Source organism: Urocampus carinirostris, chromosome 19 (assembly GCF_059441175.1).
Source record: "Urocampus carinirostris isolate Australia breed hairy pipefish chromosome 19, RoL_Ucar_1.0, whole genome shotgun sequence".
NCBI lineage: Eukaryota > Metazoa > Chordata > Actinopteri > Syngnathiformes > Syngnathidae > Urocampus > Urocampus carinirostris.
The window spans coordinates 22,826,892-22,854,716 of record NC_142367.1 but is presented as its reverse complement, the minus strand read 5'-3'; the positions used below and the strand labels follow the sequence as shown (position 1 = coordinate 22,854,716).

Below are 27,825 nucleotides of genomic sequence, written 5' to 3'. Positions count from 1 at the left end.
GTACTGATATTTAATACTTTAATTTACCAGAGGATGGTTTAATTGTGGCCTGTGAATTTTGATTGATACAAATAAGTGACTTGACTTAACTAGAAGACATATAACTGCTTCTCCATCAGCGCCACTCAACCCCGAATTTGTCCCTCACAGACCGGGTATGTCTCCCTAGAGCCAGTCATATAGTGACGTCATGTGTGAAGGGAATGCGGGCTGGGTAAGCGCATTCTCCCCCCACCCCCTCCCTTCAGTTTACGCCTTCCCGACAGCGAGAAGGCATGAGACAGGAAGAGGAAAGGAGTAAGGGAGGAAAAAAAAAAAGAACGGACGCCCTCCTCCTCTTCCTCCTGTGTGGGCGAATAACGGTGCATGAGAAGTTATTGCAGCCGGACAAAAGCGTCGGTATATATCACACAGGATTCAAGCTGGGGTGTTCTACTATGGAGGATTTGGGTAAGTCATGAGAGTGTGTTGTTCTTTAAAAGCTGTGTAACGGGATCTTTATTTCCGGCTGCAAGAAATCAGCTCCCTCCAGTCGCTGGGTGACTGTTTTTTTTTTGTTACCCGAACCATGTAAAACAGAAATGTGTGTCTAATACGAAAGTTGGCGGTCCAGTGATGGCTTGTGTGCACACGCTCGTCATCCAGTCTTTGTACATATTGACAATATGATGGATTGAGAGGAAGTCAAAATTGTAAAAAGCTTCCTCTTGTTGGCGAAAAACATAATGAGAAGGTGTGGAGGACTGTGGTTGCAAACAGCCTGAGGCCATGCTGCTATTTCCCTTCACAAAAACCCACCAACTATGAGAATAGAACTCAATCGTTATTTTCATGTGGATGTTTTTACTATTCTTCCAATTGAGTTCTTTTTGGAAAGAATGCAGCCATGCAAAAATACTCTCCACATCTGGATCAGATAGGCCAGTCGGACTGGCTCATAGTAGCCATGCTTTGTCCACTTTATGCTCCCAAATATGTACTTTTGTAAGTTAATGTGTTGAGAGAGGAAGCATGCAGCAGCGGCCAAGACAAACAATTTGGACGAGCCCGCTCTAAATATGGGCATAATTCCCATTGGGAGAATTTTACCTCCTTATATGAACAAGCTGAATGTGTCTAAGAAAGGGGGCGGGTGACGGGGGGACTGTGATTCATTCCGGGTTAATCCAAAAGAAACGCTCGGATTGAAAACTTTAACAATTTTGTTTTTCAATTGTGAGATGAGATCTAGCGTTTAAATTTTATATTTAGACCCTGTGAAACATGCAAAGACTAAGCTCAAGTACAGAATTTGAGTTGTTTTTCCATTGCTCAATCACGTCATTAAATTCAAGCATTCATATTACTAGTTAGTTATTATTATTTCTTATCCGGGGCTTTAAGCTTCTGAGTTGCCTGATGCCGTGGTATCCATAAAGCGCCTCGTTTTAAGCTCTGGATAATGTGGAATTTATTCATATTGTCATATGCAACTGTATGTGCAAGGACACAAGCCAGCGCCTTGTTGTCAGTTGAGAGTGCATGCAAGTCACACTGGACCTTTATTGTTCACTTAACAATCAGTATGTGTCAATGACTCTCCTTCACAATAGATGGCGATAACGCCCTGCTCGATCTATTCTACCTGCTCAGTAAAGTGGTGCGATTGAGAAGAACCACATCTCGTTTTACTGTGATTTTGTTGGTTTTATTTCCGTTTTCTTCCCATAATAATGAGGCCCAAGTTAGTCATAATGGGAAGAAAAAGTGGAAAACTGACAACGATTGAGTCAAAGATGGAAACAATTGCGAAACACGACTGATACGAAAATGGTGTACTGCCATTAAAGCACTGCTAGAAAGTACTGTAAATTATTTAAAAATGTTATTTTTTTTATCTATTTACGATTACATTAACCTTTATTAACTACATAATTCAAATATTATTATGTTTCAGTTCATGCTTTATTCATATTTTTTTTTTTTTTTTTAGAATGTGGCTATTTAATTAGGGTGTCGCCAATGCTTATTTGTGAGTATAAATATGAGAGGTGGAAATTTAGGGTCGAAGTTTGCCGTTAGGCTCGGAACAGTAGGCCCTGAAGTCAGAGCAATTGAAAAGCAGTGCTTCAAAAAGCCCTATCGTAAGCCATGAGTGCACACTGAACATAGTGAAGGGCTAAGAGCAAAGACAAAAAGTTTTACCTCTGTGGACAAGGGAGTTGGACTGTCGGCACAGTGGCTCTTGAGCGCCTCGTTGTCAGCCACGAGTACACACATCTGGCACAGAGAAAAACCTATGAGCAAGGAAATCAAAAAAAGGCTGACAATACTGGCTATTTTTGCGTGCCTCGTTGTCAGGCTTGAGTGTGTACACATTATGCAGAAGGTTAAGTCAAAGTTGGACATGCAGAAAGGAAATCTGGACTGGGGTGTTTACTTTAGAGCGCCCTGTTGTTGGGGCATCTATCAAATCTGAGTTTGTTGAAAAACGTCAACTCTGCGTATATATAAATTTCTGCCAAATTGGAGTGTACACATTACTTTGCTTTTGACTTTCCGCCTATTAAAGGAGCATAATCAAATACTGATGGCAACAAGGCAACTGATCTGCCTCTAAAAAATGCAAGACAGCTGTACATTATTTGCGAAGGCTTCATGAACTCATTTAAACCAGTAATCCCGTCATGAATCATCAGTACACAATGATGTATTACTGCTACTAATTCAAAAGTGAGGGGGTGGGTCATGGCTGGTGCATAATGGAACAAATAATAAAAAGTTCTGCCAAAAACTCTTCCTCTTCTGCATCCTTTCTATGTCAGCATGTCTGGACAGCTGAATAGATTTGTAAAGCCTTAAAGAGCCTCAGCGTTGTCCGTGACGAAGTTGTGATTGTGAAGCTGTCCTGTTTCTCCTCAGGAGTGCCTGAGCCACTTAACTACCCTCTCAGTCCTCGTATTGTTGTCTTTGGTACGTAACTGTCTGCATGTGCTTCTCCACTTTTCTATGTAAAACACCGTGCATGCATTTAAAAGCTGCGCCTATGCTACACGTTCACTGTGACATCACGTGTACTTCCTGGTGGTAATCGCTACAAATGAACCAAACATGTCATTTGACCAGGAAAAATAAATAAACTCAAAACGGAAGCACATTCTTCCACCAGGAAGTACCATGGCAGCTGTTGTTTATAAACTGTACAGATTTCGCCCATTCCGTTTAATGCAGACGCCCTCCTCGCCGATTTGGAGAGCACGGGCGCCCCTCTCGCTAGATGCCCGGTCCTCCTAACGTCCGATCCTCCAGTAAACATTGACCCGGACTTGCAGAACCCTGCCGAGATCCGCCCACCGCCGCCCGCCTACACACCACAGCAGGTACTGAAGGGAGCAAACCCACCTTCAGGGGTTTGGAGTTCCATTTTTCCAAAGAATTGTTGGCTCCTTTTATGTACCGTATTTTCTGGACTCTTAAGCGTACCTGTTTATATCTTCAAATATATTCCTTCTCTAAAGATTTTTCATATATAAGGCACACCGGACAATAAACCGCATGAAATAAAACTACATTTAGAGTGAAGTTGGCATTTAAAAAATGTAATCAGAAAAGAAACAACTTATTTGATGGAATAGAAATATTAGGAATTCTGTTTTTACAATTAGTCAACTATTGTTTATTTGTATAGCGTTTTATCACAAAAAGTCTCAAAGGGCTGCAACCTACACGAGGACAAGGGAAAACTCAAAACACTCAGCATGAGGAAAATAAAGAAACCTTGAAGAGGGGGCTGCACATGATGTTACATTTCAGTTTTCTTATGGTTGAGGCACAAGAAAGTAAGTGACATCCATCTTTGTATCTCAGAGAGGTAGGCCTCCAAATTTCCATGACTTAATGGACCAGTTTCCTCCATTGGCAGATACACTTGTGTGTCATCTGCATAGTAATGTAAACTAATATATTACTTGAATCACCTAATGGAAGCATATAAATGCTAAAAATGGGGGGGGACCAAGTACCGAGCCCTGCTGAACACCACAGGTAACATTAATAGGCTCAGAGGTCATATCGCTGTATCTGAGAGGGAGGATCTGAACCATTAGAGCACAGTCCCTGAGAGACCAATCCATTTTCCAGCAGATCTAGTGAGATACAACTAAATTGAATTGATTCCTTCATAAATGGTGGTTTTATTCTAGAAGTATTTGGTTGTCTGATTTAATTTACTCTACTTCTGGTCTATAAACTGCACCTGATTATAAGGCGCACTTTTAAATTACTGTCACATTTTGGGTTTTAGTCATGCTTTACAAAAACAGTATATTATTTATTTTTAAAAAGAAAATCTACCGCCTTTTCAAATGCAAACGATTGCAAAAGTTTTGACCCGAGACTAGACATTTTATCAGGTTTCTTAAATGAAATTTAGTTTAAAAAAATTCTTAGAAATCAGCAAAATTGACATATTAAGCAGATGGTCGATATATTTCCGTATCAGGAAATATTTTCTACCTAAATGAGAAAAAATAAGTGAAACAACCTACCTTCTACCTGTCCAAACTAGGACAGTTTCTGCTAACTTTAACTACCGTTATATATAATTTCTTTTTTGCTAGAAAAACAAGCTAAAATAAAATAAATTCAAAAATATGCTTAAAAACATGCTTAAAAGAAAATAATATTTACTTTATGATTTGATTTTTTTGCAGTGTTCGAAATCAGTGTTTTTCAACCAGTGTGCCTTACCCAGGGTGCTTAGTTTTTTGTTTGTTGTGCCACAGGAAATTCTTTAGTTTAATCTAATTGGTTTTTATGAACACAGGAAATTAATCTGATTGGTTTAGACAGGAATAACATATTTAAATGCAGTGTATAATGTTAATTGCTAGATGGCGTGCGAGTATAATAAATGAGCAATTAGGATAGTGAAACTTTATAACCCAATGCGTTTCTATAACTTCAGGGAGGCATGTGGGAGGCAAGCTCTCCTAAAACCGAAACTTTGTAAAAAGAAAGGAAAGCTCTCGAGCGGCTTGGAATGTGAGAGTCTAGGCCATCTTGATGAACCAGTTAGCAGACCTCATAGTGGCTTTCAAGTTGTAGCCTTTTAATCAGAGGCACATCCCTCGGTGCCTAAGAACTTATTCTCCTGACCTTGAAGGTGTTTGCCAAATCGTAAACCCACACACTTATTGAGTATACTATTAAAGATATAAGCGTACAAAAGTACAAGAGTATATATTGGGTATAAGAGTATAAAAGGCACATTTAAACCATAATTTCCCTTACATGAAATATTAAAATATTTTTTACTTGTAAAAAGCAGCAAAATGAACAAAATGATCAGCCAGGAACAAAATTGCCCATTTCAGGCACACTGGCTCAAAGACCACCCTAAACAGGCACACAAAACTGTGAAAAATCCAGTCAATATCTTGAGACTTAATTGGGAATTTTTGATGCTGGTAAGTGTTTATTGCAGTACTTTTCATTGCACGACTGGTAACAAATATTCTTTCCTGGCATTATTATTATGGGTTATACCAGTCTCTATGCCAGGGGTTGCCAACTTTTTTGAAGCTAAAAGCTTGTTTTTTGTTACTGATTAAGCATCATGAGAGTTAGTAACTCAATTTGACTTAAAACGAGAAAAATTGTAATAAAAGTTTTTAAGAGATGTAGTAAAATACACGGGGCTTTCTTATTTTGGTCAAAAATGATAAATATTACAATAATAAGCTATCTGCTGCATTCGTCCATTTTAAGTATTTAATAATCCATTTGAAAAAGTCCTTACAATAGGAAGTTATTGGATAATTTCGGTTGTACAAAAAACATTTTTCTTGTAAAAAATATAGTACAAATAATTCTCGAAACACTTAATATCTTCTCTTCTCAGACGGTTTCTGCAGCCATGAAGTCTTCGCAAAATTCCAACCCAGAGAAACTCTACAGGTAATCTCTTTTTTTCCTCCACAACCGTTACATGTTCGCTAATCTTTGCCGGACAGGTTCATGCTCACGCTTCTTGCGTTATCTGTCCAACAGCACGGTGTGCAAATCGCGCTCGCCCCGCTCGGCTGACCCCCCATCACCCTCGCCCCCGGCCTTCTCTTCCTCGCTGCTGGGAGGAGGCCTAAGCGAACTGGACCATCTGCTGCAGGAGCTCAACGCCACACAGTTTAACATCACAGGTCAGTACATGTTGTGCTTTGTTTATGAGGTTATTTTGTTAAGGTTATAAAACGAAAACTCAAAGTTCTCGGACAATGACTCTTTGTCCTTACCAGTAATCGAGCGATTCTTATCCCATGTTGTGTGTTTTCCAGATGAGATCCTGGCTCAGTTCCCCACTAAAGATGACAAGATGAAGGACAAGGACTTCAACAATTCCAAGTAGCAACAAACACTGCTCTTGATATAATTACAGTGCCATGAAAAATACAACGCGTTCAATATTTTCATAATTTTGTGTTTTTTAACATTTATACATCAGACAGGGAATATAAATTATTGAATACAATTAAAGTCAACACTACAAAGAGGACAGGATAGAGCCATTTTGCACATCAAAAGTGTTACTTGGGGAATTTCAGCTCCCTAGTATTTTTTCTTAAATGTAAAAAAGAAGAAAAAAAAAATAGGAAAAAATGCGGCCAATTTGCACGTGGGTGATTGGTGGAATTTATAAGTTGCAACCAAATCAGAAGGGGGCGTTTTTGCAAGAGAGAAGAAAGGCACTTTCTCTAGCACCAACTTGTGTCTCTCTGTGCACTTCACTGATTAACAACCTATGACGTCTTACTCATTACATAATTGTTTATATTTTCTCAGCTGTGCAAAGCCTTCGGCGACATCTGCCACGTTGGAGTTGGACAAACTAATGGCATCTCTCTCAGACTTCCGTGTCCAAAGCACAGTAAGTCATTGGAAATGTTATTCCCAAGCAATATTGCATCTGGTCTAATCATTCAATAGAATGTACCATAACATTGTTTTTGCTTCAGCCTGTAAGTCCGTTGATCGTGACAACTCCGACAACAGCAGCGGCGGTAGCACAACAACAGCAGCAGCAGCAACAACAACAACCACAGCAGTCGGTGGTCCCGCCACAGGCTTCGTCAGGTGGCTCATTGGACAGCATGCTTGGGTTACTCCAATCCGACCTGACCCGACAAGGGGTTCAAACTTCATCCAAAGGAAACTGTTTCGCCTGCCAGAAACCGGTTGTGGGACAGGTGAGAAGTTCTGTGGTATTGAGGAACTACGTGAAATTGAGTGTACTGTACGACGTATGTGTCAAACTCATGGCCCGCGGGCCCAATTGGGCTTGCAAGATCATTTGATGTGGCCCACGAGACAAATGAGCTACAATGACCTGCCCTTTAAAATATATCCACTGGATGTCACAAAAGTCAGATTCATCATCAGATACACCAAAAAGGTGTTTCCCTCATTGTGCTTTTTTGCATTTTTTTTATATCTTCATGTCCCAAGAGACAGTTTCTGTAGCCGGGGATTGGTGCGCCAAGGACCCCTCCTACGGCTGTAACCCGGCTCTCTACGCACCCGACCCCTTTGGCCCCCCACAGGTGGTGAACCCATGGTCGTATTGAGAGGAGCCAGTTGAGGTGGCTGAGGCATCTAATAAAGATGCCTCCTGGACACCTCCACCTCCTCCTTTTTTATAGATAATGGTTTCAAAACAAGGTGCAAGCAGTTATTTCGGAAAATATATCACAGAATTCTGCAAACAAAGAACCCGACGTATTTACCTTCGGCACAGGGCAAGAGACAGGAGTGCTTGCACTCTTTGCATGGCTCCACCCATCCTTACCGCTCACTCAATCAAATTGCTCTAGGTGCTCTACTGGGGTTTTGGCATATTTACAGTTTGTTATGTGGATTTATCAAAATAAGGTGTCTCAACAATGAACACCGATTATTAAATGAAACTCCATACAAAGGATTTCTTAGCGATGTACAGCTGAAACAACTGGACAGTACCAATCTGTAGGCCTCGATCATGAAAGTATGGAGAACATTTGCATGCAATCGATTGTCTCGGAACAATTTGTACTCATAAAAAGAGGAATATATGGCTGGCGAGCCGTAGGTTCTTGACCCCTGTTCTACATGATGCCATGCATCAGGTCCAAGTGCCAGTACGATGGTTCGAAACGTATGCACGACCTGGGTCATCCTTCCCCTCAAGGACAAAATGACAATGGTATGAGGTCAAAATCAATCGTAAGCTATTAAATACCGTTTTTTTAAGCCTAGATTTAAGCACTTTCACTGAGTTTGCAGATCCACAGCACCGGGTCCTGAATAAAGAAATCTCTCATACCTGGAGATTTCTACTTCCCTCTTGGAATCCCTGGTAAACCAGCCTTGATCAATGGTTGCACTAATAAATACGCTTATAACTAATAGATACGGTAGCTCTTGCTGAATCTATGCGCTTTGTAGTCCAGTGTGTCTTGTATCTGGAACATATATGACAAAAGATTATTTTTGGGGGTGCCCCTTATCATTCCGAGCGCTTTACGGTGCAGAAAATAGGGTAAATGTGTTCCTCCTCATTCACAGGTGGTGACAGCTTTGGGCAAGGTTTGGCATCCCGAACACTTTGTCTGCACGAAATGCGAGACGGAGTTGGGCAGCCGCAACTTCTTCGAGAAAGACGGGAGGCCGTATTGCGAGTCGGACTACTTTGCACTCTTCTCCCCTCACTGCGCGCAATGCAACAAGCCTATACTAAATGTAGGTTTCCCCTGTCATTTTTGACACACATGATATCTAAAGTTCTAAAGTTTGTTTTTATCGCCTGGTCAGAAAATGGTGACTGCCCTGGACAAGAACTGGCACCCAGAATGTTTCTGCTGCGTCAAGTGCAGCAGCATGTTTGGCGAGGAAGGTAAACTGAAGAAGGGGCACGGATACTCTTATAGGACTGATGTTCATGTTAAAAAAAAACCCTAAAACAAAAAGCACTCATAAAATAAAAGAACACTTAAAAAACCGTGTTTAAGGCTAACTATGAATGTATTACGGTTCACGGATCCCCTAACCACCAGGGTCATAGTGGCACAACAGATATTTCACTCGTTTTAAATTAATTGTAATTATTATTCTTATCTCACTACATTTTAACTAATTTTGCATGTATTTTTTTATATGTTACTACAGTATTTTTCTATATTTTACAATTTTACTATAATAATGAGATTTCTTAAAAAATCCAAATTAATACAATTCTTATATAGCAAATAGCAGATAATAATCACATCTAGAAATAAGTGAAGAAAATAATATAATTTAAGGAATTTATTCCTTTGTTTGCATCTCTAAATTATAGAACCCCTAACTTGAGTAATAAATCCAGTTTACTGTATTTGTACATTTTTCAAATTTCATTCATATTTTGTTATCAATAGTTTAAACTTTGAGGTTTTATTTTTCACAAAAATGGTTTTAAAAAAATCTTTAATCAAGGAATTTTGCTCCATTTTAATATTGTAAAGAAAATTATCCCTGTTAACGAAAGAAAAATATTCCATTGTTTATTTCTCAAAATTACAGAGCGCCTAAAGCAAATCATTTTTATTAGTCTCATATTGCTTATTTTCCCTTTTTTTTCCTCATTTCATTTAATTTATATATAAATATATATATATATTTATATATAGATCCCCCCCCCCCCAATAGTTTAAGAAATGTTTTACCAAAAAAAAAATAAATACAAAAATAGACACTGATATAGTAGATAATTTTACAGTTTTTGGATTCTGTAACGGAACTTATTCTACTATTAGGAAAATATTCCATTATTAGGTAATTATCTCATATAATTAATATAGTTTCCTTAAAACAGCTTTGTGGAAAGAAAACTTTTTCTCATCCTTTTCCCCCCAACAAAAGAAAAAGAGGGAAACATTGGGAGTTTCTTGTTCCAACAAAATTTGTCGTCCTAATGCATAAAGTACTTAGAAACAAAATCCTCTCATGTCACTTTGGGGTTTCCGGACAAAATATAAAAGAACCCCCACAATATTACCGGACTAGTAACTAAAAAATGGATAATATGTTGATATTTAATCTAAGTTATTTAGGCCTTGCAGTGACCTAGTCAGAAAATCAAACACAACCTTGTAGGCTATAGGATCAGGGTTGGACTAGAGTGATTTTACGCGCGTGTTCGAAGTTTTTTTTTAAAGATTTTATGATGAAAATGGTGAAAGTAAGAAAAGGACTGTTTCAAATTCAGTCTGAATGCCAACCCAAATCACAAAAAGACGAAAAAAGGAGTTTATTCGAGAGCATGTAAGAGAGTCTCGTACTTGCAAGCACATCACAACCAGCTTGTAAGAGGCTGCAATGAAGATTTCAGCCAGAAGATGGCGACAGCAAGTGCAACATTTTTAAATTACGGACACCACCTTTAAAAAAGGCTCGAATTTGGCCATGAAAAAGATGTAAAAACGCTGGAAGGATATTTTTTTCATCACCTACACTCTATATACAGTGTCAATGTTCTTGTTTTCAGGCTTCCACGATCGCGAGGACCAGCAGTATTGCCAGCAATGTTTCCTGAATTTGTTCGCTTCACGCTGTCAAGGTTGCAACCAACCCATCCTGGAAAATTACATTTCGGCCCTCAACTCTCTATGGCACCCGCAGTGCTTCGTCTGCAGGGTCAGTGAATGATATTTAGATAATTTTTAAAAAGGATATGGGTACATGGAGTAGTTTTAGGAATTTAGTTACCAGTACATACAAACACTTACTACCTCACAATTATATTTTTATATCAGTCTTAATGGTCGCAAATCATTTTTTCTGGAGTACCGGAAAAAAAAAACGAAAAAAAATGATATAATATGAATAAAATTACTACATTTTGTGAAGGCTTAGGGAGTAACGGAATACATAGAACGGCAAAAATGATGTTATCAAGCTGTTTGGATTTATTTTCATCTTGTTTCTGTCGCATTTTATGTTAGTTTTGCCAGAGATCAAAGATCTCAAAGCCAGGAGAGAAAGCTTATCACGTGTTGTGAGTCATCATTTTATTCATATTTAGTTTCTTTTGTCTTTTATTAGCATATTTGGTATTGGAGTAATCCAAAAGTAATTGAAAGTAATGCAGTTAAAGTACCGGTAACCCTACCCAACCCTGTATATACCCTTAGAGCTGGGGTCTCCAACGTAGTGCCTGTGGGCGCATCGTATCCCCCTGAAAATACCTCACCAGTAGAGTGTCATTGTAGAGCCCTTATGCTTATTTCCAGAATGGGGCCAGAGGGAGTGTTGAAGAGTGATGTTTTGGTCGTTTCTGCATTTTTATTTTGTTTGTAATTGCAAGTTTAGCATTCTACACTCCATAGAGAAATATACGACCAACCTTTAACCAGTATGGAAAATGCTATAAGTATATAAATGCCTCCTTCAAGTACATTAGTAGGTGCATTATTACTTTTGGTGCAGGCACCAACAGCACCAAGCAAAAATAACCCAAAAATAAAGTGATTTCATTTTAAGAAGAGCAAGTATCTTTTTTCAGGAGGAGAAATCCATTTAATGCTCAATCTACAATTCCAACTAAGTTTGTAACTCAGTATCAATTCTGCTAGTTGCCCAAATGTTTTCGAGTCAACATGCACGATGCACATACTTGCACGTGCATCACCAACAGGTTAAAAGAAGCTGCAATGATAACATGCGAGTAAACGAGTTCCAAATTCCGTAGAGCTCCTTTAAAGGTCAGTGTGTAATATTTAGTGCATCCTAGTGGTACAAAAAACTTTCATTCAGTAAAAAAAAACAACAACAACAAATTCATTTGAATACTAGGCAAAAAGGAATACTAGGCAATAGTAAATTTTTATAAAAAAATCATCGGCCGAGATATTTGTATTTCTTTTACATCGTGAATTCCTTACCTCGAAGTCGCCACCATGTTTGTCTTGCATCTTGCCCCTAAGCGGTTCTTTGGGCACTGGTTTTTGTTCACATTAGACAATACTGTATCATCCAGTGGTCAAATATTACACACTGGGGCTTTAAGACTGTTTAAAAAAAAATCCAACTTGAACTGTACTAATGATTCTCATGTGTTTCCCAATATAAAAGCTACTCAGTGTTTTTTCAAAATAACACTACAAGAAAAAAAAAACTAAAAAACCTCTCAACCACCCTGCAGGAGTGTTACAGCCCTTTCGTCAATGGAAGCTTCTTCGAACACGAGGGCAAGCCGCTGTGTGAGGCCCACTACCATCAGTCACGGGGCAGCATGTGCCAAGCTTGCCAGGAGCCCATCCTGGGCCGTTGCGTCACCGCCATGGGGGCCAAATTTCATCCCCATCACCTGGTGTGCCACTTCTGCCTCAAGCCCTTGAGCAAAGGATGCTTCAAGGAGCAGGAGAACAAGCCCTACTGCCACCCGTGCTTTATCAAGCTCTTCGGCTGAATTTGCGGATCTCCGCTTTCTCTTCTCGTGCCTTTTGTTGTCAAAATTTCCTTTTGTGGCAATCAAGGGTGCAGCTAGCCTCTCTTTGGGGTACAGTAAACCCCTATTATTTGCAGGCTTCGAGATGGCAGAACACTTAAAAAAAACGTGTTTAAGGCTAACTATGAATGAAGCTTCTTTTCTCACTTTAACATACTGTAATCCCTCGTTTGTTGCAGTTAATGGGGACCAGAACCCCCTGCAGTGTTTCCCATACATAGGAAAATTCTGGTATCACCGGGGTCCATAAACTTATTCGAAATAACTTTTAGATTTCTCCGTTATATAAATAATCGCCATGGTGTGTATGTCTTTCAGTCAGAAGGAATCTTGGTCAGTCAGCCCCTCCCCCTGTGATGACCGTCGGTTGTTGTGTTGTTTGTCCCGCCCTGCCTGCACTATGATTAGATGGCTGGGTAAAATGTGAAATTAATGAGCGTCACGTTTTCTCCAAGTTGAACATTTTCCAACTCTCGGCGAACAGAAAAAAGCGTTTCACGCAGAGACCTGCCCAGGGCCTTGTCGCACTGTCGATGTTTTCAACAGAGAATAAAAACGTGCCACTTCCATCTCAAGTAATTAGACAAAATTGCTCAGAGCAGGAAACTGCTTTGGTTTAGAGGGTCCCTTATTAAAGCTTACAAGTTGCAAGTTACAATAACCTCCTGTAAACCCTCAAAGAAGAACCGGCACCTTGTCATGGCAACAATCACAACAATCACACTGAAATTTAACAAATCACTGATATTAGTGTTACATTTAACTAAAATTAAAACCCTGTCGCTGATTTGGTCTGTTTACTAACCTTTGAAATAGTACATCATCAGCTTCGGAGCACTATTTATTTTTACATGATGCAGATTTTATTTTTCCTATAAAAGACAATTTTGTTAACCATGCTTTGTGGATATGACTTGTTTGCTGTTTTATTGCCTTTCATAACTAGTGTATTTATGATTAAATACTCAACAATAGCACTCATTCATCACAGATCAAGCTTTTTGCTAGAATAATGTACCAGATTGATGCATTTGTTTTTAAAATGTACAACATTTCCTTCCAGAGGGAGCATACCCCCCTAGCCTGTCAGCCCTCCAGGGTCTCACAAAATGATATGGGAAACACTGCCTGGAAACGCTTGAAAATCCATGAAGTAGTCGACTTTGTTTTTAACAGCCCCTGCTCGTATCAATAGTAACCAAGGATATTGGATTGCTGCCGGATAGGTGCTGCTCATTTTAGGTAAAAAGAGCGGGGGAAAAGAGCAGCCACGCATCACACAATTTTGCCCTCTCGGCCCGCACTTTCAACAATAGTTATGTAAGGATAATGGATCAGGGCCAAAATAGTGCAGTTCCTTTTACTTGGGCCACAGTGGGACAGTCTGAAACAATAGATGCGCTCGGCGATCGGGCATGCAATACACAGGCAGCAAAGTTTCATTTTTGTTTCAATATTTTTGTTATTCCTAAGTGAATATTTTTTTGAGGCCGCAAAGTACGACGCACTGAATAGCGAGGGATTACAGTAGTTCCTTGGCTCAAATGCACTACACGGCACCAAAGTAAAACTTGTATATACTACGCGGATTTGACAAAGGCACAAAGATGTTTTCAGAGAAAGCAATCATTGCCGCAAAGGAGCAGGAAAGGAGTCTAATATACTCATGTTTAGAATTGGGAAAAGACTTAAACCACTCGATTCGCTTCAATATAGTTTCTTAGAACTTAAAGCCACAAGATGATAGCAAAGCACAAAACAAAAATCTTCAACACACTACAATATAATTCCTTGTTCTCCTCTATAATCTTCAAATTTGCAATAAAGTAGTAATATTTTTGATAACTTGCGATTTTTTTTTTAAATATTACAACCTAATCTGGGATGGGCAAAACATGGTCAGCCACGCTCTGCTCCTGATGGGGTTTTATTTATTTTTCCAATTTTATAATTGATTATTCAATTAAGGGATTTCATTTGCAAAGTTAACTGCAAATATAGTACCTACGTGACTGTTTCAAATAAAATAATGCAAATTATGCAATTTCTAAAGAACAACTACTCGAGTTTTATTTTAAGAAAGCTATTTTAAACACAATATTTTGACTTTTTTTCACGATCGTTTCAAAACTGGCGCACAAGTGAACTTAATATGATGGATCTTACAGAATATATGTTAGTATGTTTTACAAAATGTGCTAAAATCTATTTTTAGGCTAATTTTTACCAAAGGTGTTTTTTCTGAGAATTAAGTGTTGCTTTAATTTTGTATACCAAAGCATTTTGCAGGAATTTTCAAATGTTTAACGCTCTGTACAGCATATATGTTGTGTCGGAATCAAATGTTGATTATCAGTTCATATTACAATACTGTATGCACTTTGCTACCAAAAAAACAAATCCAAAGAATAAAAAACACTTTCTTGTATTCATTTTTGGTGGATTATTTTGAAAATTGTTCATGCGCTTTGCGAGGAATGTATCAATGACAAATGTATTTGATATTTTGTAATAAATGCCTTATTGTGATGCAATACAAGTTGTGCAACGACAACATTTTGGCACTCATTTAGTGCCATAATGTATGAAAACTTTTTCAGAGGCATTGTCTCTGAGTCCCAAAACAGAAAAAGATGTTGTTTTGAGCAGTTCTTCAGTAGGTACAAAGCCTCTGGGAAAGATTTCAGTATGATAAATCACCGTTAGATGGCAGGAGGGGCTTTGTTTAGATCTTTGTTCACACATCGAGGAAGCCCCTGCTACTAGTCTTGCTTCCTGTATCCAGCGATTGAAGTGTGTGGGCGGCCCTTATGGCGTGTAGGCGTACTGAAGCAGTGCTGTCAGAATAGAAAAATATATAGATAAGTGCAGGACAGTTAACCGTTCAACCATGGGTTTTTTTCTGTCTAAAAAAGATGACCAAGTCCCATCGTCATCGTCGGGGCAGAGAGGGATGCTGTTTCGTACACGTCCGAAGAAACGCGGCGGCCACGGTGACCTAAATCGTGTGATCACATCATCGGAAACATCACACGCTGAAAAGATCTTGCAAAGTTCATGCATGCTGCATGCTTTGGATCAGTGCTCTTGCAATAACATTTTATTTCGCAAGCAAAGTGCTTTTGATTTATGGAAAGCATTGTTTATATATTGGAGGTATCACAAATGGAGAGAAAAGAAGCAAAGAAGTGAAGGTTGTGCTTTAAATGTATCCTTTCACAAAAAGCCATTTTTTTCTCAGTTTTTTGGGAAACGAGTACTTTCAAGCAAAGTTTAACTGTTGTTTACTGAACAATGGTAAAACCTAGAAAGATAGTTTTTGTTTTCTGGTGAAAGATGAGGGTTGAAGCTTTATTTTAATGTCGTATGTCTAGATAGCTACAAAACCACCTTTTTTAAAGGCTTTCAAAAAGGAGTCAAAATGGCAAAAATTGAGTGACGATGCGTGTGACGTCATCCACTCCGCTGTTGCTAAACTACAACACAGCACCCCGAGGCCATACTGTTAATCTGTTAATAAAAAACAAAAGGATACTGCTGGAAGTGTAAGGCTGCGTCCCATTCTTCGCACTTTCACTCGCTATGTGCCCTAGTCACTCGGTTTGCGCGTTCACGTGAAAATGGGGTGTGTCCCGATACTCTCAAGACCGAGGCAGAAGTGCCCTCAAACCAAGTCGTAACCACTTCAAGACCGAGGGGGCTCTCGACCTCACTTGGCAGCGAAGTGACTACCCAGAAGGCTTTGCGAATTCTCAATATCAACAAAGATGCCCGAAAAGGAACCACACAAATGTAAGTAGTTTTCCACAACCACGCATGTATTTGCAATAAAATGTATTGAGATATCTTAGTTAGACGTAAATGCAATAGAAAATCGTATTTTCGCGTTAAAACACGAACATTGCAAAATCGCTACTTTACGAAGTGCACTAATCTACCAAGGGAGCTGGCAAAAAAAAACCTTCACGCTACAAACTGTAAAGTAGGATAACTGTGCAGAAAATCACGGTTCAGCCCATCCCTGTTTTTATCTTAAACGAGTCGTGCTTTTCATGTACATGGCCAGTCGCTAAAGGAGCATAGTCAGAATACCGTTCTGGACATAAGCGCTTGTTTACTGCACACAATTTCGGGTGTCGTGTTTTATTTACAATATGATTCTTTCATGTGAGATCAGAATGCATTAGTTTTCATCATGCATTACGAGTAATGTCTCCGAATTTCACGTGGAAATACAGTTGAAACAAACTACTATCACATAGTTCACTGTCTTCTCTGTAAACACATATTAAGTGAACGAATTACCTTCTCAAAATGTTGTCCAAATGTGGAGACAATTCTAAAGCATATGTGATGCTGGCCAATAGAAGGCTCATACAGCCATAAGAATAACATGTCAATTTCATGTCTCACATCAACTAGTTGAGCATCGTATACACAGTTGTTTTTGTACAATACATCAGCATTAAGTAATTCTTGTTTTTTCCACCCAACCTAAAGGCCATTGTAGAACGTCCCGTGGAAGAGCTGGTCACCATCACAGCTACCACGCCATCCACACCACCGGGCACGTCGTTGGCACCTTCTAATCCGGCGCCAAACCCCAAATCACCCAGAAAAAAAGGAAGCACGATACACTCCTTGACTTTTTGAAAGTGGAGTCTGCCGGAGTGAGGAAAAGTCTCGAAGAAACTGTGGCCAAAACTGAGCGGTTCCCGTCCTTTTTGGGAAGCTCGTGGACAAATTTCCAGAACAGTGACATCTCTGCAATGTTTCCCTTTGTTTTATAAAAGGAAAATATTTTTTTTTATTAAGAACTCAATGAAGTTCCAGTTTGTGTTTTCCAGCTTCATGGAAGTATTGGTATATTTTTGTTAAAATTTGTGACACATTATTTATTTACTATTATGTATTTTGGCCCAATGTGAGTTTGTTTTTCTGAAAGTAAAGTATTATTTAAGCTGGAGTGATTTGTAGTTGTTTTCTGTCCAACAGTCACATAGTTCACACGCAGTATCTCACATCATTATGAAATAAACCACCAAGGTGTTACTCAAAATGAAGATGTTTATTGAATAGTAATGCAGAAAAGCACATAATGCAAATGTGGGTCTGACTTAAAGAGCCTAAAATATGGCTTTTGGGCAATTTATTCCATATTAACTGTGGACAATTCTTTGTACGGTGGACCTGGGAACCCTGAAGACCCGTGACACCACACGGTAGGACAGAGCGTGGGCCAGCCAGTACACGTAGATCAGGACCTCCAGCCATGGCCCTGTTCCCTCTTTAGCAGCTCCTGCAGGGCCCACATAACCTTCTTGCTCAACCTTAAGTCCTGAATGAGTTCTGACTCCACATTCAACCATAAGCACAGGATGGGAACATTCCTGTCCAACCTGTCCATGCTTATGGGACAGCCACTCTGGAACACAATAGAAAACAAACATTTTAGACATAAATGTGGGCATAGAAAAGAAAAAGACCGCTTTAACTGTGATGTAAGCATCATGAAAAAATGTTGAAATTGTTTTGGTTTGAACAAATTTATTGACACTAATAACAAAAAAAAACAATCATGACAATCACAACAGCAATCAAGCACATTCACAATATTATATTCCAATATGATGTTATTAACAGCAAACACAATGTGAGGGTTTGAACAACCCTTCTCGAAAATCCTATTTGCAATCAAGCATATTCACAATTTCATTATATGATATCTTTGTTAGTGTCAATAGATCTGTCCAAGCCAAAGTCGATTGTCTTTTTTGGTCTGAACAAATCCCTTGACACCAACAACAGAAAACAACCATGACCAAACAACAGCAATCAAGCACCTTTTTTATATCCAATGACAACTCTTTTGAATTAAATTCCTTATGAACTAAGGTTTTTGGGTCGTACAGGGAAGTTTGGTGACGATATTATGTCAGCTTAAGGGTCAGGTGGACTGTTCTTGTGTTTGTTTACTTTTCGTCATGTCACACATTCAAGACCCCTACTATGTGTCATAAAATGGCATTAAGATACTAATAAGTAGATTGCCATTTATGTCTACACAAACATAGGGTATTATGTGAACGTGCATTGTATGTTTACTCTTACTGTATTTGACCGAACGGGTCATTTTTTTACTGAGTGTACGTACCTTGTAAAGGTGAATCAGCACTACATAGCGCCGAAGCTGTCTTCAGTATAGCACATTTCTCCTCCGTTGATTGGAGACACGGAAAAGATGATGAGCTTTCAGGCAATCGGTAATAACACAGCTGTAGCGGGCATTTTTAACGTTGCACGAAATCTCCAACTGACACACTACTGAACACGCCTCAGGTTGAGACTCGAGTTGTTTACATGTGACGTAGGCCTATACGTCACTAAGGTCTACAGCCAATTAATATTACCGCCATCTCCTGGACAGGGGTGGAACCTTGCAAGTCTTGTCCAAACCTTTTCCACTTTGCACTCGACTCGATGAGGGCACTCCTCTATCGAGGGACCTCACTGGAGGGTTCTCGGGGCCGAGTGAGAGAAATGGGATTGGGCCAAAATTTCCCTACGGGGATGAATAAAGTATCTATTTATCTATCCATCTATCTGACAACTACCCATTTGTGAGAAACGTCTGGCATTGAATGGGTTAATCACTTTATAATAACGTATAACAAATGGCAACAATAAATATGATAAACTAATTGCAGAATGTCCAAAATGAAACCATCTTATAGTCCGAAAGAGATCAGTGTCATTTTAATTCCGACCACTAGATGTCACGATTTGCATAATCAATGCGTCTTCGACGAACCTGCGTGATGACGTCACCAGTGTCTTTGGGCCTACTACAGCTGACTTCAATTAAAGTTTAATTCGGCACATATATGGCTCTAATGGCGACGGAAATAAAATGTATCTCCACCCTAACCTGTCAGGGAATAACAATTCCTATCAAAATACGCCATGAGTGATTCAGAGAGAACAGAAGTAAGTGAAGGAATTCCAGCGCTGTGTTCTTAGCTAAAGCTAACCTAGCTTTCTCTCAAATGTTCGATGAGATTTTCGGTTTTGTCTTCGTCGAATGTGAAATTGCGCCTTTTTATCGTTTCATTTCGGTGTGGATTTAGTTAACATGTAGTATTTATTCGCTAAATCAGGACAAATGTATATATTAATTCAATTTATACTCACTAAATACTTCTTTTAAGAAGTGCTGAAGGGGAAGTCCATTTAACTATTTTAACCAATCACATGGTAAAAATGTGACGTCACTGCCGCCGAGATCATTTATTTTATTAGATTGAGATTAAATCAATTCATTGATATATTGGTTAATATTCTTTTTTTAAATTAAGTATTTTTCAAGGTGCGAATTAAAAGATTTTTACTGCACATTTGGTTATTTTATCTTCAACCCTTACTATACCAGAAATAACCAGGAGACCGCATTTTCTCCTGTAACTATTGTACTGGATGCTGTGGAGCCTTTTTCCAGCATGACGCAGAAAAAGTGTCTTATCTATGCTATTGCCTAGTCTTGTACTGTCTTGGCCGCCCACCCACTGGGGGTAGACTCGGCCTTTTCTATGTGCCTGTGTGAGATTCAATGGTCGGAGATTGTTCAAGAAGTCCTTTAGCAAGAAAGGTCTCTGCAACCTAACAGGTCAGCTGTAATCTTGTCATGTGTGAGATGCTGATTCTAACAACTCCGCTAGGCATCTATTCATTTGGTTTCTCGTAGCAGTTTTTTTTGGGGGGGGATTCTGATTCCCCTAATCAGTTGCTCAACTATCAATGAAATGTCACCAAACATGTGCAATTAAACAACCTCGCATTTTCTTCATCATCCAGTTAGCTGAAGAAGCAGAAGATTCTCATCAACCTGAGTGGCCTGAAAACGGAGAAGATTGGAGTGATGAGGAGGCAGAAACAAGCATGGACTGCGGGCTCCTGCAGGCCATGGCCGAGGACGATGAGGAGATCAATATCCACAATGAGGAGACGTTTGGCATGGGTTTGTATTTAATCAGATCAGTCAACCTTCTCCCCTGCCCCTATTAATGATGTACATTCCTCTAAATGGGCAAGATTTTTTAAAAAAAATAAAAAGTTTTAAGAATTTTTTTTTTTTTTTTTTGTAAAATTGTAAACTGTTAGTTTTGATGTTATACTAGGCACATTTTTCTAGACCACTTTCTTTTAAAATGAGATTAAGTAGACCCCCAGGCTTCCTCGCCATACGACCTCTACGCTTTGGAATGTGTTTTCAGTCTCTTTTCAGTATTTTCCCCAACATACGACATTAAGTACAAACTATTTTGCATGCCTACATACTTATAAGATTCGAACCTTGGGGTGTTGGTGCTTATGTAAAGTTTTCTCAAGGATGCTTGTCAGCTTTTGGTTGTCCTAAGAATGTCTGTCCATTAGTTTGGCTCACGGCATCATGATAATGCCAAAATGCTCTTGGCTGAATTACTTCCCACAATGTCTTTGTCTCCATTTGTAAATAATTGGTGCGTCTGTGACGCATTACTGTAAATTTTGTACTGTATTCATTCACTGGAGGTTTCGGTACTGATTTTGTCAACATGAAATATAGGTCATTCATAAGCTGTGATTTAAGCCTAGATTTGAACCTCACGTTGGGGTTCTTGAGTGTTTCCTTGCCCTCATGTAGGTTTTAGATCCGGGGATGGTGCAACAATAGTCCGTAGTTTGAAATAGTCTGGTCTGTAGAGCCCTTTGAGGCAAGTTTGGCTGTGGCTTGAGCTATCCTGGCCATGATTTCTGGTTTTTGCCCCTCTTAGGCGTTCAAATTCTTCTTAGTATATACTTTATTTTTAAATCTGGGGTGCCAAGGGTTGAGAAATACCATTGGTTTCTATTCCCTTCTTAACGGCACTTTCACTTTGAAATCTTCACCTTTAGAACAGATTAATGTTGTTTATGGTATTTTTTTTTCTCCTTTATTTATTTATTATAAATGACGTTTGACATTTCCACTGTAACTGTGTTTTTGTGTCAGACCCACAAGCTCAGGAGATGCCAGATGGGACCAACTGCACACTCCTACAGTTTGGGGATCTGCCACCTCGGCCCCCAACGCCGCCGCCTGACCCCAAACCTCGGTCAAACTGTTGGCCCACTCCTCCAATACGACTGCCCTATTACATGCAGAGGAACAGAGGGCGAGGACAAAGGAGGATGCCGTGTCGGGCTCAGATCTTTGAAGACCCTGCTGTGATGAGGACTGTGGAGGGCCGTCCGAGCCTCAAAGTGATTTGATTTTCCTTTATTAGTTTTCTTTTTCTTTTTGTCTTCTCACTTCCTGTGTTACAACTTCATAGAGTTTGGATAGCGCCATTGTGGACTGTGGAAATGCCATAAACCATCAAACATTTGAGGATGTAAGTGTAGATTAAAAATGAAAAAATATACTGCACATTTTCAAACTGACTCTTTGGTCCCACAGTGGACCGAACCATCATACCGAAAGGCCAGGAGAGTTTCCGGATCCATACTTCAGGTGAAAACGATTTGAAGTCTGAGTGTCAAGACTTTCAGCCTCATCTTTGGTTATTTGTCTTAGGACAGCGCCATAGTGTGTGTGATTGAGGGCCACGGAACTAGAGGCCAGAATCTGTCCTCTAGCTTCCTGGATCACGCTTCCTCCTTAAGGGATAGGAGAGGAGGGGAGACTTGGGGGCCCTACTCAAGGCAGCCCTTTAGCCCGAGAGGCCCCTTACAGGTGAAAAACAAATGCAAAAACCTATTTTAGTTCATAATTCATTTCTAGAGGTAGCTTTCTCCACATTCATTGAGCTAAAGTAATTGTGAAAGATGAACAGGGGCATTAGTTATTAAATACATTTCAAAGATTAAGATCTTGACAAGAGAAACCTTTTCACATTTGTTTAGTTGCTTAATACATTAGGGGAGAACAGCCAGGCATTTATGCAGCAGAGTGGTTTTAGTTACTCTTTACTTGATATTTAACCTTAACTGTTTTTTTTTCTTTCTTGTAGGTCCCCATGTTGCCAGGTCCCCCCTTCTCCCGTTTGCCACTGACCCAGAGGCAGCACTACAATCAGGTACTATCCGCTTCATTTTTCAGGAATCTAGTTTTTTTTCTGATGCGTAAATGTTACTGTTCAGACATCAGGATTAAGGTATCCCACAAACATGGTCAGCCCCTCCACCCCGGAGCCACTCAGCCCCAAAATGTTACATCTTAATTTTGGCCCTAACTCGCCCAGACCATCGCCCTTGTACAGCCCCTCATCCAATCCGGTGCAACATTTCAGGTTTGTGGCATAACAAAATGTAGATTATACCCTATCAAATAGCTCAGTGAGTATTTGTTTTTTGTGTGTCAAGTTATTTTATTGTCACTGTTGTTTGAGCCTTAACAATACTCCAATATGATACAAATTATGTAAAATATCAAATGATTGTTAAAAATGTAAATTTCTTGAACTTTTGGGTTATGAACCTTGACTTTATTTTTTCACTTACTTTCACAAAACTATCGTCTGAACCAGTGTTTATTTATTTATTCTATTTTTTTAAATTTATTTTATTCACACACTAGGAAGTGGGAAAGTACCCAATATGTGTACATGTCCAGTCTAATAAAAGCTTTCATTTGGATTTACCTATAACGGCGATGCAGCGGTACTGACTGTTGTCCTGCGGGATTTTTTTCAATGTACCATGACTCAAAGGTTTGGATAACACTGATATAAAAGTACTATAATTCCCCTTGATGATCAATGACGCACACAATCACTGATTAGGTCTCGTCGCCAATTTAATCACAAAATAACAGGCCGTCTACACATGCACACAAGAGCTACTGATGGTCGTAACCTACACTTTTATCGTGCACACACAGACTGACTTCATAGCACATAACTTCAATCTGTCGCCTCCATTTGCGGAACATCCTCTCTTAAAGGGTCCACGCATGAACTCGCAGTGCAACAAAAATTGCAATACAGCACAATGGGTCATCATTTTTGTACATCAATACGTGGGGCAAAACTGGAAATATTCAAATGTACACCATAAATCATGCCAAAATATTAATAGCTTCCAAGCATGCAACAATGTTTGGGGTCATAATTTAAGGATAATTTGGGTTTGTAATTATTTGTAACTACAGTCCATTATAAATGTAACATTGATAATTATCATTCTGACTCCTCCTTTTTTTTGTGCAGATTTATTTTCATTCTCTAACTTGATAGACTATTTGTTGGTTTTCTGGTCAGCCCAAACAAATGCTACCACTAAAGGGAGGCTGCTTTTTAAGAACTTTACGCATTGTCTATCTGCTTTTAATTTTAAGTCAAATAATTTGCAGATTTCCTGGTCCTGTCACACAGCTCCACCCACAACATAAACGCGTCTTAAACCAAAAACAACATGCATTCCAGAGGTGGGTACTGGCCTTGGTTAAATTGGGCACAAGCTGGTGCCTCTGTTTTTATAGTTTACAATTATTTTGTAGAAAATCGGAAAGTTGGGATCCTTACTGTAATCTGATGACGGCCAAAGAGAAGGAATGGATAATCCGTCTTCAGATGATCCAGTTGCAAAGCGAGAATCCCATCCTTGAGGATTACTATTATCAGGTATGAAAGTATTGCGTTCAGCAATAGTTTTTATTTGTTCAAATGTTACTTGTGTGAATTGTTTTAGGAGTACTACAGGCGAGTAGAAGCAAAAATGGCAGAGGAAGAGCTTGGCATCAAGAGCAAGCGGGAACCCCCTAAACTCACGACTCCTTACATCACGAAAATAGACGCTTACACACCAGGCAATTTATGCCTTTTTAACAGACTATATCCAAAAGAATTCAGATTTCAGCTGTCTGTGATTTTGCAATTGCAGTAGTGCACATTGAAGGCTCCCTCGGACAGGTGGCAGTCTCCACTTGCTACTCTCCTCGCCGTGCCATCGGAGTTGTTCACGTCGCTCAAACTCAGGGTCCTCTTGAGGTGACATTTTACCGACTCGTGTTTTAGATCTCTCGCTTCCCCGCTGACGTGAATGTTAAAGTTACAGGAGCAAAAGGATAAAAGACGGCAAAAATTGGAGCTTCTGAGTGAAATTGAAAAGGTGCAGTGGCAAGCTGCATTTTATTATTTCCACTCCATCTCTGATCTTTCTTCTCTTCTGCAGCTGTTCATTGTTTTGTTAGAGGTGGAAGAGTTGGATAGGGTGAAAACTGAGGTTTTGGCTGAGCCTGAGGAGAGGATGTTACTGGAGAAGACTCAGAAGAAAGTAGAGAACATCTATTGCAGAATGCAGCACCATGATGCTCTGTGAGTAACTGATTTGATCAGACTAAATGTATTTAAGTTTTAACCACATTTCATCAAGCGTTTTAATTGAGATTACCAAATGTATAACCTTCTAAAGATGTCTATATTTTCCAGATGAATAACTTTTAAAGTTCCCCATCTTGACTTCGTTTTTCTTATCAATATAGAAATTCGGAAGGGGAATTTCTTCCTTTCCTGGTAATCTCCAAAGGCAAAAAGCTTCTTGCGCGCCTCTTACCATTCCTAAAGCACGATGCCGCCACCAACATCCTGAGGATTGTCACGGCCAACCTTCCAACTCTGATGAACAGAGACACAGAAGAGGCAAGACCAACAGGGTTTTGACATGTCAGAATTGACATTGATTTGTGTCTGTGTTTAGAATCTCCCTGTGCTCTACCCTCCCCTTCGAAATGTGATTGGAGGCCTGACCTTCAGTCAGCTGATCACGATGCTTAGAATTCTGACATCGGCGGAGGACCTGTCCACAAATGAGTGTCTTTCAGTGGTGTGCCAGAACAAGGTTTTTTTTTTTTTTTTTTGCTTATTACTGCTGAAAGTTGCATAATGAGCATTAGTGGCACAGGTATTTTAGTCAGTTACACTCCAGTGCAGTGGTTCTCAACTGGTTTAACTTAAGGGACCCACCATCCCAATCTAAAGACGAGCTGTGACCTAAAAAAGAAAAACCTTCCAATTCTCAAATTTATCCAATGAAAGTTTTTCAAGTTTGGAGCAAAAAATTATATCTACTGTCCACTTTTTATTTTCAAATAAAAAAAACCTACGAATGCTGTATTTTCTTGCAGATAAATGATACCCTAAAACTGCTTTAAAATGGCCACATACTCAAAATAATTCTAAATATCAAAATGCATGTACCAAAGCCTCAATTATTTATGTGATAAAGATTAATATACTGATATATATATATATATATATATATATATTTTTTTTTTTATTTTTTATTTTTTTTTTTAAATTAAACCATTTACTCTAACTTTCAGTAAACCCTTTTCACATTTTGAAAGTTTCCTTCGGCTCTATTGTCACTGTTTTACTTTCCCTCCCCTAATCACTTTATTGAGATGGGCAGAAAAGGGAAAGAAAACTATCACAGTAAAATAAGATGCGGCCCCTCTCAAACCAAGCGACTGAGCAAGGCAGGAACCCATAACTCTTGGTGTACCATAAGATGCAGGAAATCAAAAACGGATGGAAAAGAATAAAACATTTTATTCAGTTATTCAATTCTGTACTAATCATTCTTGCATTTGCTTCACTCAGTTTGGGCTTTCGCTACTTTATGCTCTACTCTCACATGGAGAAAAGTTGCTCTCCTCTGGTGTCCCACTGGATCCCAGCATTGGGGACTTTGAGACATGGTACCACTTTAACTCATTGGCTCCTAAAAGTGAGCTCAGTTCAAATTTCCATTTTTTTTTTTCTTTTTTTTTTTTTTTCTTTTCAGGACCAACACAATATTCCAGGTTGCGGGGCAGCTTTCTGAATGCTCACTGGTGGAGCCACTGCTTTTGCCCTCAAATCTGCTGACTCTATTCTGTCGCTACCTGGACAAGCGAACGGTGCACCAGCTGAAAAGCAACATGGAGTAAGTTCTCCGGCAATATCCAGTAAAATTAAATGGGTACCTGAACCAGTTGTTGTTTACGTTCTCGCAGATCCCAGAACGCTGGTAAAACCCATCTAAGTTAAATAATCATGTCCTGTTTTTTTTTTTTTTGTACAAAAACGAGCAACATTATGGGGGTTCCTATGAAAATTTTCTTGAACTTAACACCATGTATTTTGATTTAGGTCTGCAACCGGAGGCTTGGCGCTCCCATCATGACTGGATGTTTCCACATTGTAGAAAGCGCTGAGTGAAATTGAAACAAAAAGCTTGTGATTGACGAGGTTCAATGTGTAATGTACATATTCTAATTTTTATTTCTACCTCACTCTTTTGTGCACGCTTGAACTATAGATTTCTACCTCACTCTTGTTCTGTCTTGAAAAGATAATGGATATGATAATGGTCATAAACACAATCGAGCTGTTTGTATTTGTATAATTCCAAGAAAATGGCTTATGATCAGAGGTTGAGGGTTGTGTAGTTGGAAAGCAGATGGCAAAAATTGCTTGTACAGTCAAACTTTTTGTTTATAGTACTAATTTTGTTGTAGCTTCCTTTAAAAAAAAAAGTGTATATATGTAATTTTCATTTTGGAAGAATTATTTAACTCTCACCCTTGAAAGAGCACTTGCAATATAAATAAAAAAAATCTTAAAAGATGAGTGATTTGAGAATTTCTTTCCCAAACTGAAAATCTACAGCCTAGATTTATTGCTTGTATCATAATTTGTCTACTTTTTTTAGAAAACAAGACTGCGTTCTTTTCTGCGACACCAACGTGCTACATTCCTCGAAAGTGAGCTGGACATAAAGCGACATACTGTTCGTCAGACAAAGGAATACTTAAACAGTACTGAAGTGTACTAATGAAAATCAATAAAAATGCTGGTCAAGTAGGAAATTGTAATAATGGTAAATGTTAAAAATGAATTTGATTTTTGTGGGTGGAATCTGTTTTCTCAAACTATTTTGAATTAAAAAAAAAAAAAAAAAAAAAAAAAAAAAAAAAAAAAAAAGCAAGCCCCTGAATCTCACCAGGTTCTGATTTTTAATCTCAAATGGAACAATTCCAAATAATAACCTAATCCTTGTTGAGATTTGACGCTGTGCTCTTTTGTAACTGACGTGTTGACATTTTGTGCATCAGCCAAGTATGTGAGAGGTTAACCTCTCCTTGACCTCATAATACAAGGATTTGGTCTTTGAGTGAGGAATCTAAGTTAAGGGTGAGATTTTTCTTTTTCTTTTTAGGTGCCCTTTAATTTCAAATCGAGTGAGCCCATTTGAGTGACGGGATGACGCGATGGAAGCTTAAAGCACGCCATGAGTTCTGTGTAGCGTCATCTGAGGTAATGTCTGTTACG

The 27,825-nt window shown here is 39.1% G+C and overlaps 3 protein-coding genes and 2 long non-coding RNA genes across 8 annotated transcripts in view; 3 read left to right on the top strand and 2 right to left on the bottom strand.

The window, feature by feature from the left end:
* pkmyt1 (protein kinase, membrane associated tyrosine/threonine 1) overlaps positions 1–19,755 on the bottom strand; it is a 40,458-nt gene extending 20,703 nt beyond the window's left edge. The window contains exons 1-4 of one of the 2 annotated variants that reach the window (XM_088324384.1): positions 19,685–19,755; positions 15,194–15,330; positions 6,270–6,335; positions 2,185–2,259 (exon numbers count right to left, since the gene is read on the bottom strand). The gene's annotated coding sequence lies outside the window, so the exon portion shown is untranslated. Of the gene's footprint in view, positions 1–2,184; positions 2,260–6,269; positions 6,338–15,193; positions 15,331–19,684 lie in introns of those variants that run through there. The other variant, XM_088324385.1, reaches the window with a different exon arrangement.
* LOC148347762 (transforming growth factor beta-1-induced transcript 1 protein-like) lies at positions 270–14,921 on the top strand. Of its 2 annotated transcripts, XM_088324386.1 has the most exons (12): positions 270–450; positions 2,902–2,952; positions 3,211–3,359; positions 5,882–5,937; positions 6,031–6,176; positions 6,312–6,378; positions 6,817–6,901; positions 6,990–7,220; positions 8,575–8,748; positions 8,821–8,902; positions 10,532–10,680; positions 12,188–14,921. In XM_088324386.1, exons 1-12 carry the CDS (start codon positions 276–278, stop codon positions 12,452–12,454), a joined length of 1,632 nt encoding a protein of 543 aa, XP_088180512.1. In that variant the 5' UTR covers positions 270–275; the 3' UTR covers positions 12,455–14,921. The 2 variants fall into 2 exon arrangements, with proteins under 2 accessions (XP_088180512.1, XP_088180513.1); XM_088324387.1 differs by lacking the exon at positions 2,902–2,952.
* LOC148347761 (uncharacterized) lies at positions 16,048–17,459 on the top strand. Its single transcript, XR_015848118.1, has 2 exons — positions 16,048–16,285; positions 16,994–17,459. It is a non-coding gene; the product is annotated as an uncharacterized LOC148347761 (long non-coding RNA).
* LOC148347760 (uncharacterized) lies at positions 17,543–19,048 on the bottom strand. The gene is made up of 2 exons (XR_015848117.1): positions 18,648–19,048; positions 17,543–17,918 (listed from the first exon to the last, which is right to left on the bottom strand). It is a non-coding gene; the product is annotated as an uncharacterized LOC148347760 (long non-coding RNA).
* Positions 19,320–27,123, top strand: patl2 (PAT1 homolog 2). Of its 2 annotated transcripts, none has more exons than XM_088324381.1 (19): positions 19,320–19,480; positions 20,345–20,507; positions 21,522–21,772; positions 21,844–21,903; positions 21,969–22,022; positions 22,086–22,244; positions 22,522–22,587; positions 22,652–22,800; positions 23,862–23,936; positions 24,009–24,132; positions 24,200–24,317; positions 24,392–24,498; positions 24,566–24,619; positions 24,683–24,825; positions 24,993–25,149; positions 25,208–25,348; positions 26,113–26,210; positions 26,297–26,437; positions 26,644–27,123. In XM_088324381.1, exons 1-19 carry the CDS (start codon positions 19,457–19,459, stop codon positions 26,675–26,677), a joined length of 2,118 nt encoding a protein of 705 aa, XP_088180507.1. In that variant the 5' UTR covers positions 19,320–19,456; the 3' UTR covers positions 26,678–27,123. The 2 variants fall into 2 exon arrangements, with proteins under 2 accessions (XP_088180507.1, XP_088180506.1); XM_088324380.1 differs by having other exon boundaries at positions 24,560–24,619.
* Positions 27,124–27,825: the final 702 nt, after the last annotated feature.

Coding starts and splice junctions, on each gene's coding strand:
- LOC148347762 (XM_088324386.1), top strand. CDS start 276: ATGAGACAGGAAGAGGAAAGGAGTAAGGGAGGAAAAAAAAAAAGAACG. Junction 8,749..8,820: donor GCAACAAGCCTATACTAAAT/GTAGGTTTCCCC, acceptor TCGCCTGGTCAG/AAAATGGTGACTGCCCTGGA. Junction 8,903..10,531: donor CAGCATGTTTGGCGAGGAAG/GTAAACTGAAGA, acceptor TCTTGTTTTCAG/GCTTCCACGATCGCGAGGAC.
- patl2 (XM_088324380.1), top strand. CDS start 19,457: ATGAGTGATTCAGAGAGAACAGAA. Junction 20,508..21,521: donor TGAGGAGACGTTTGGCATGG/GTTTGTATTTAA, acceptor TTTTTGTGTCAG/ACCCACAAGCTCAGGAGATG. Junction 22,588..22,651: donor AGAGGCAGCACTACAATCAG/GTACTATCCGCT, acceptor GTTACTGTTCAG/ACATCAGGATTAAGGTATCC.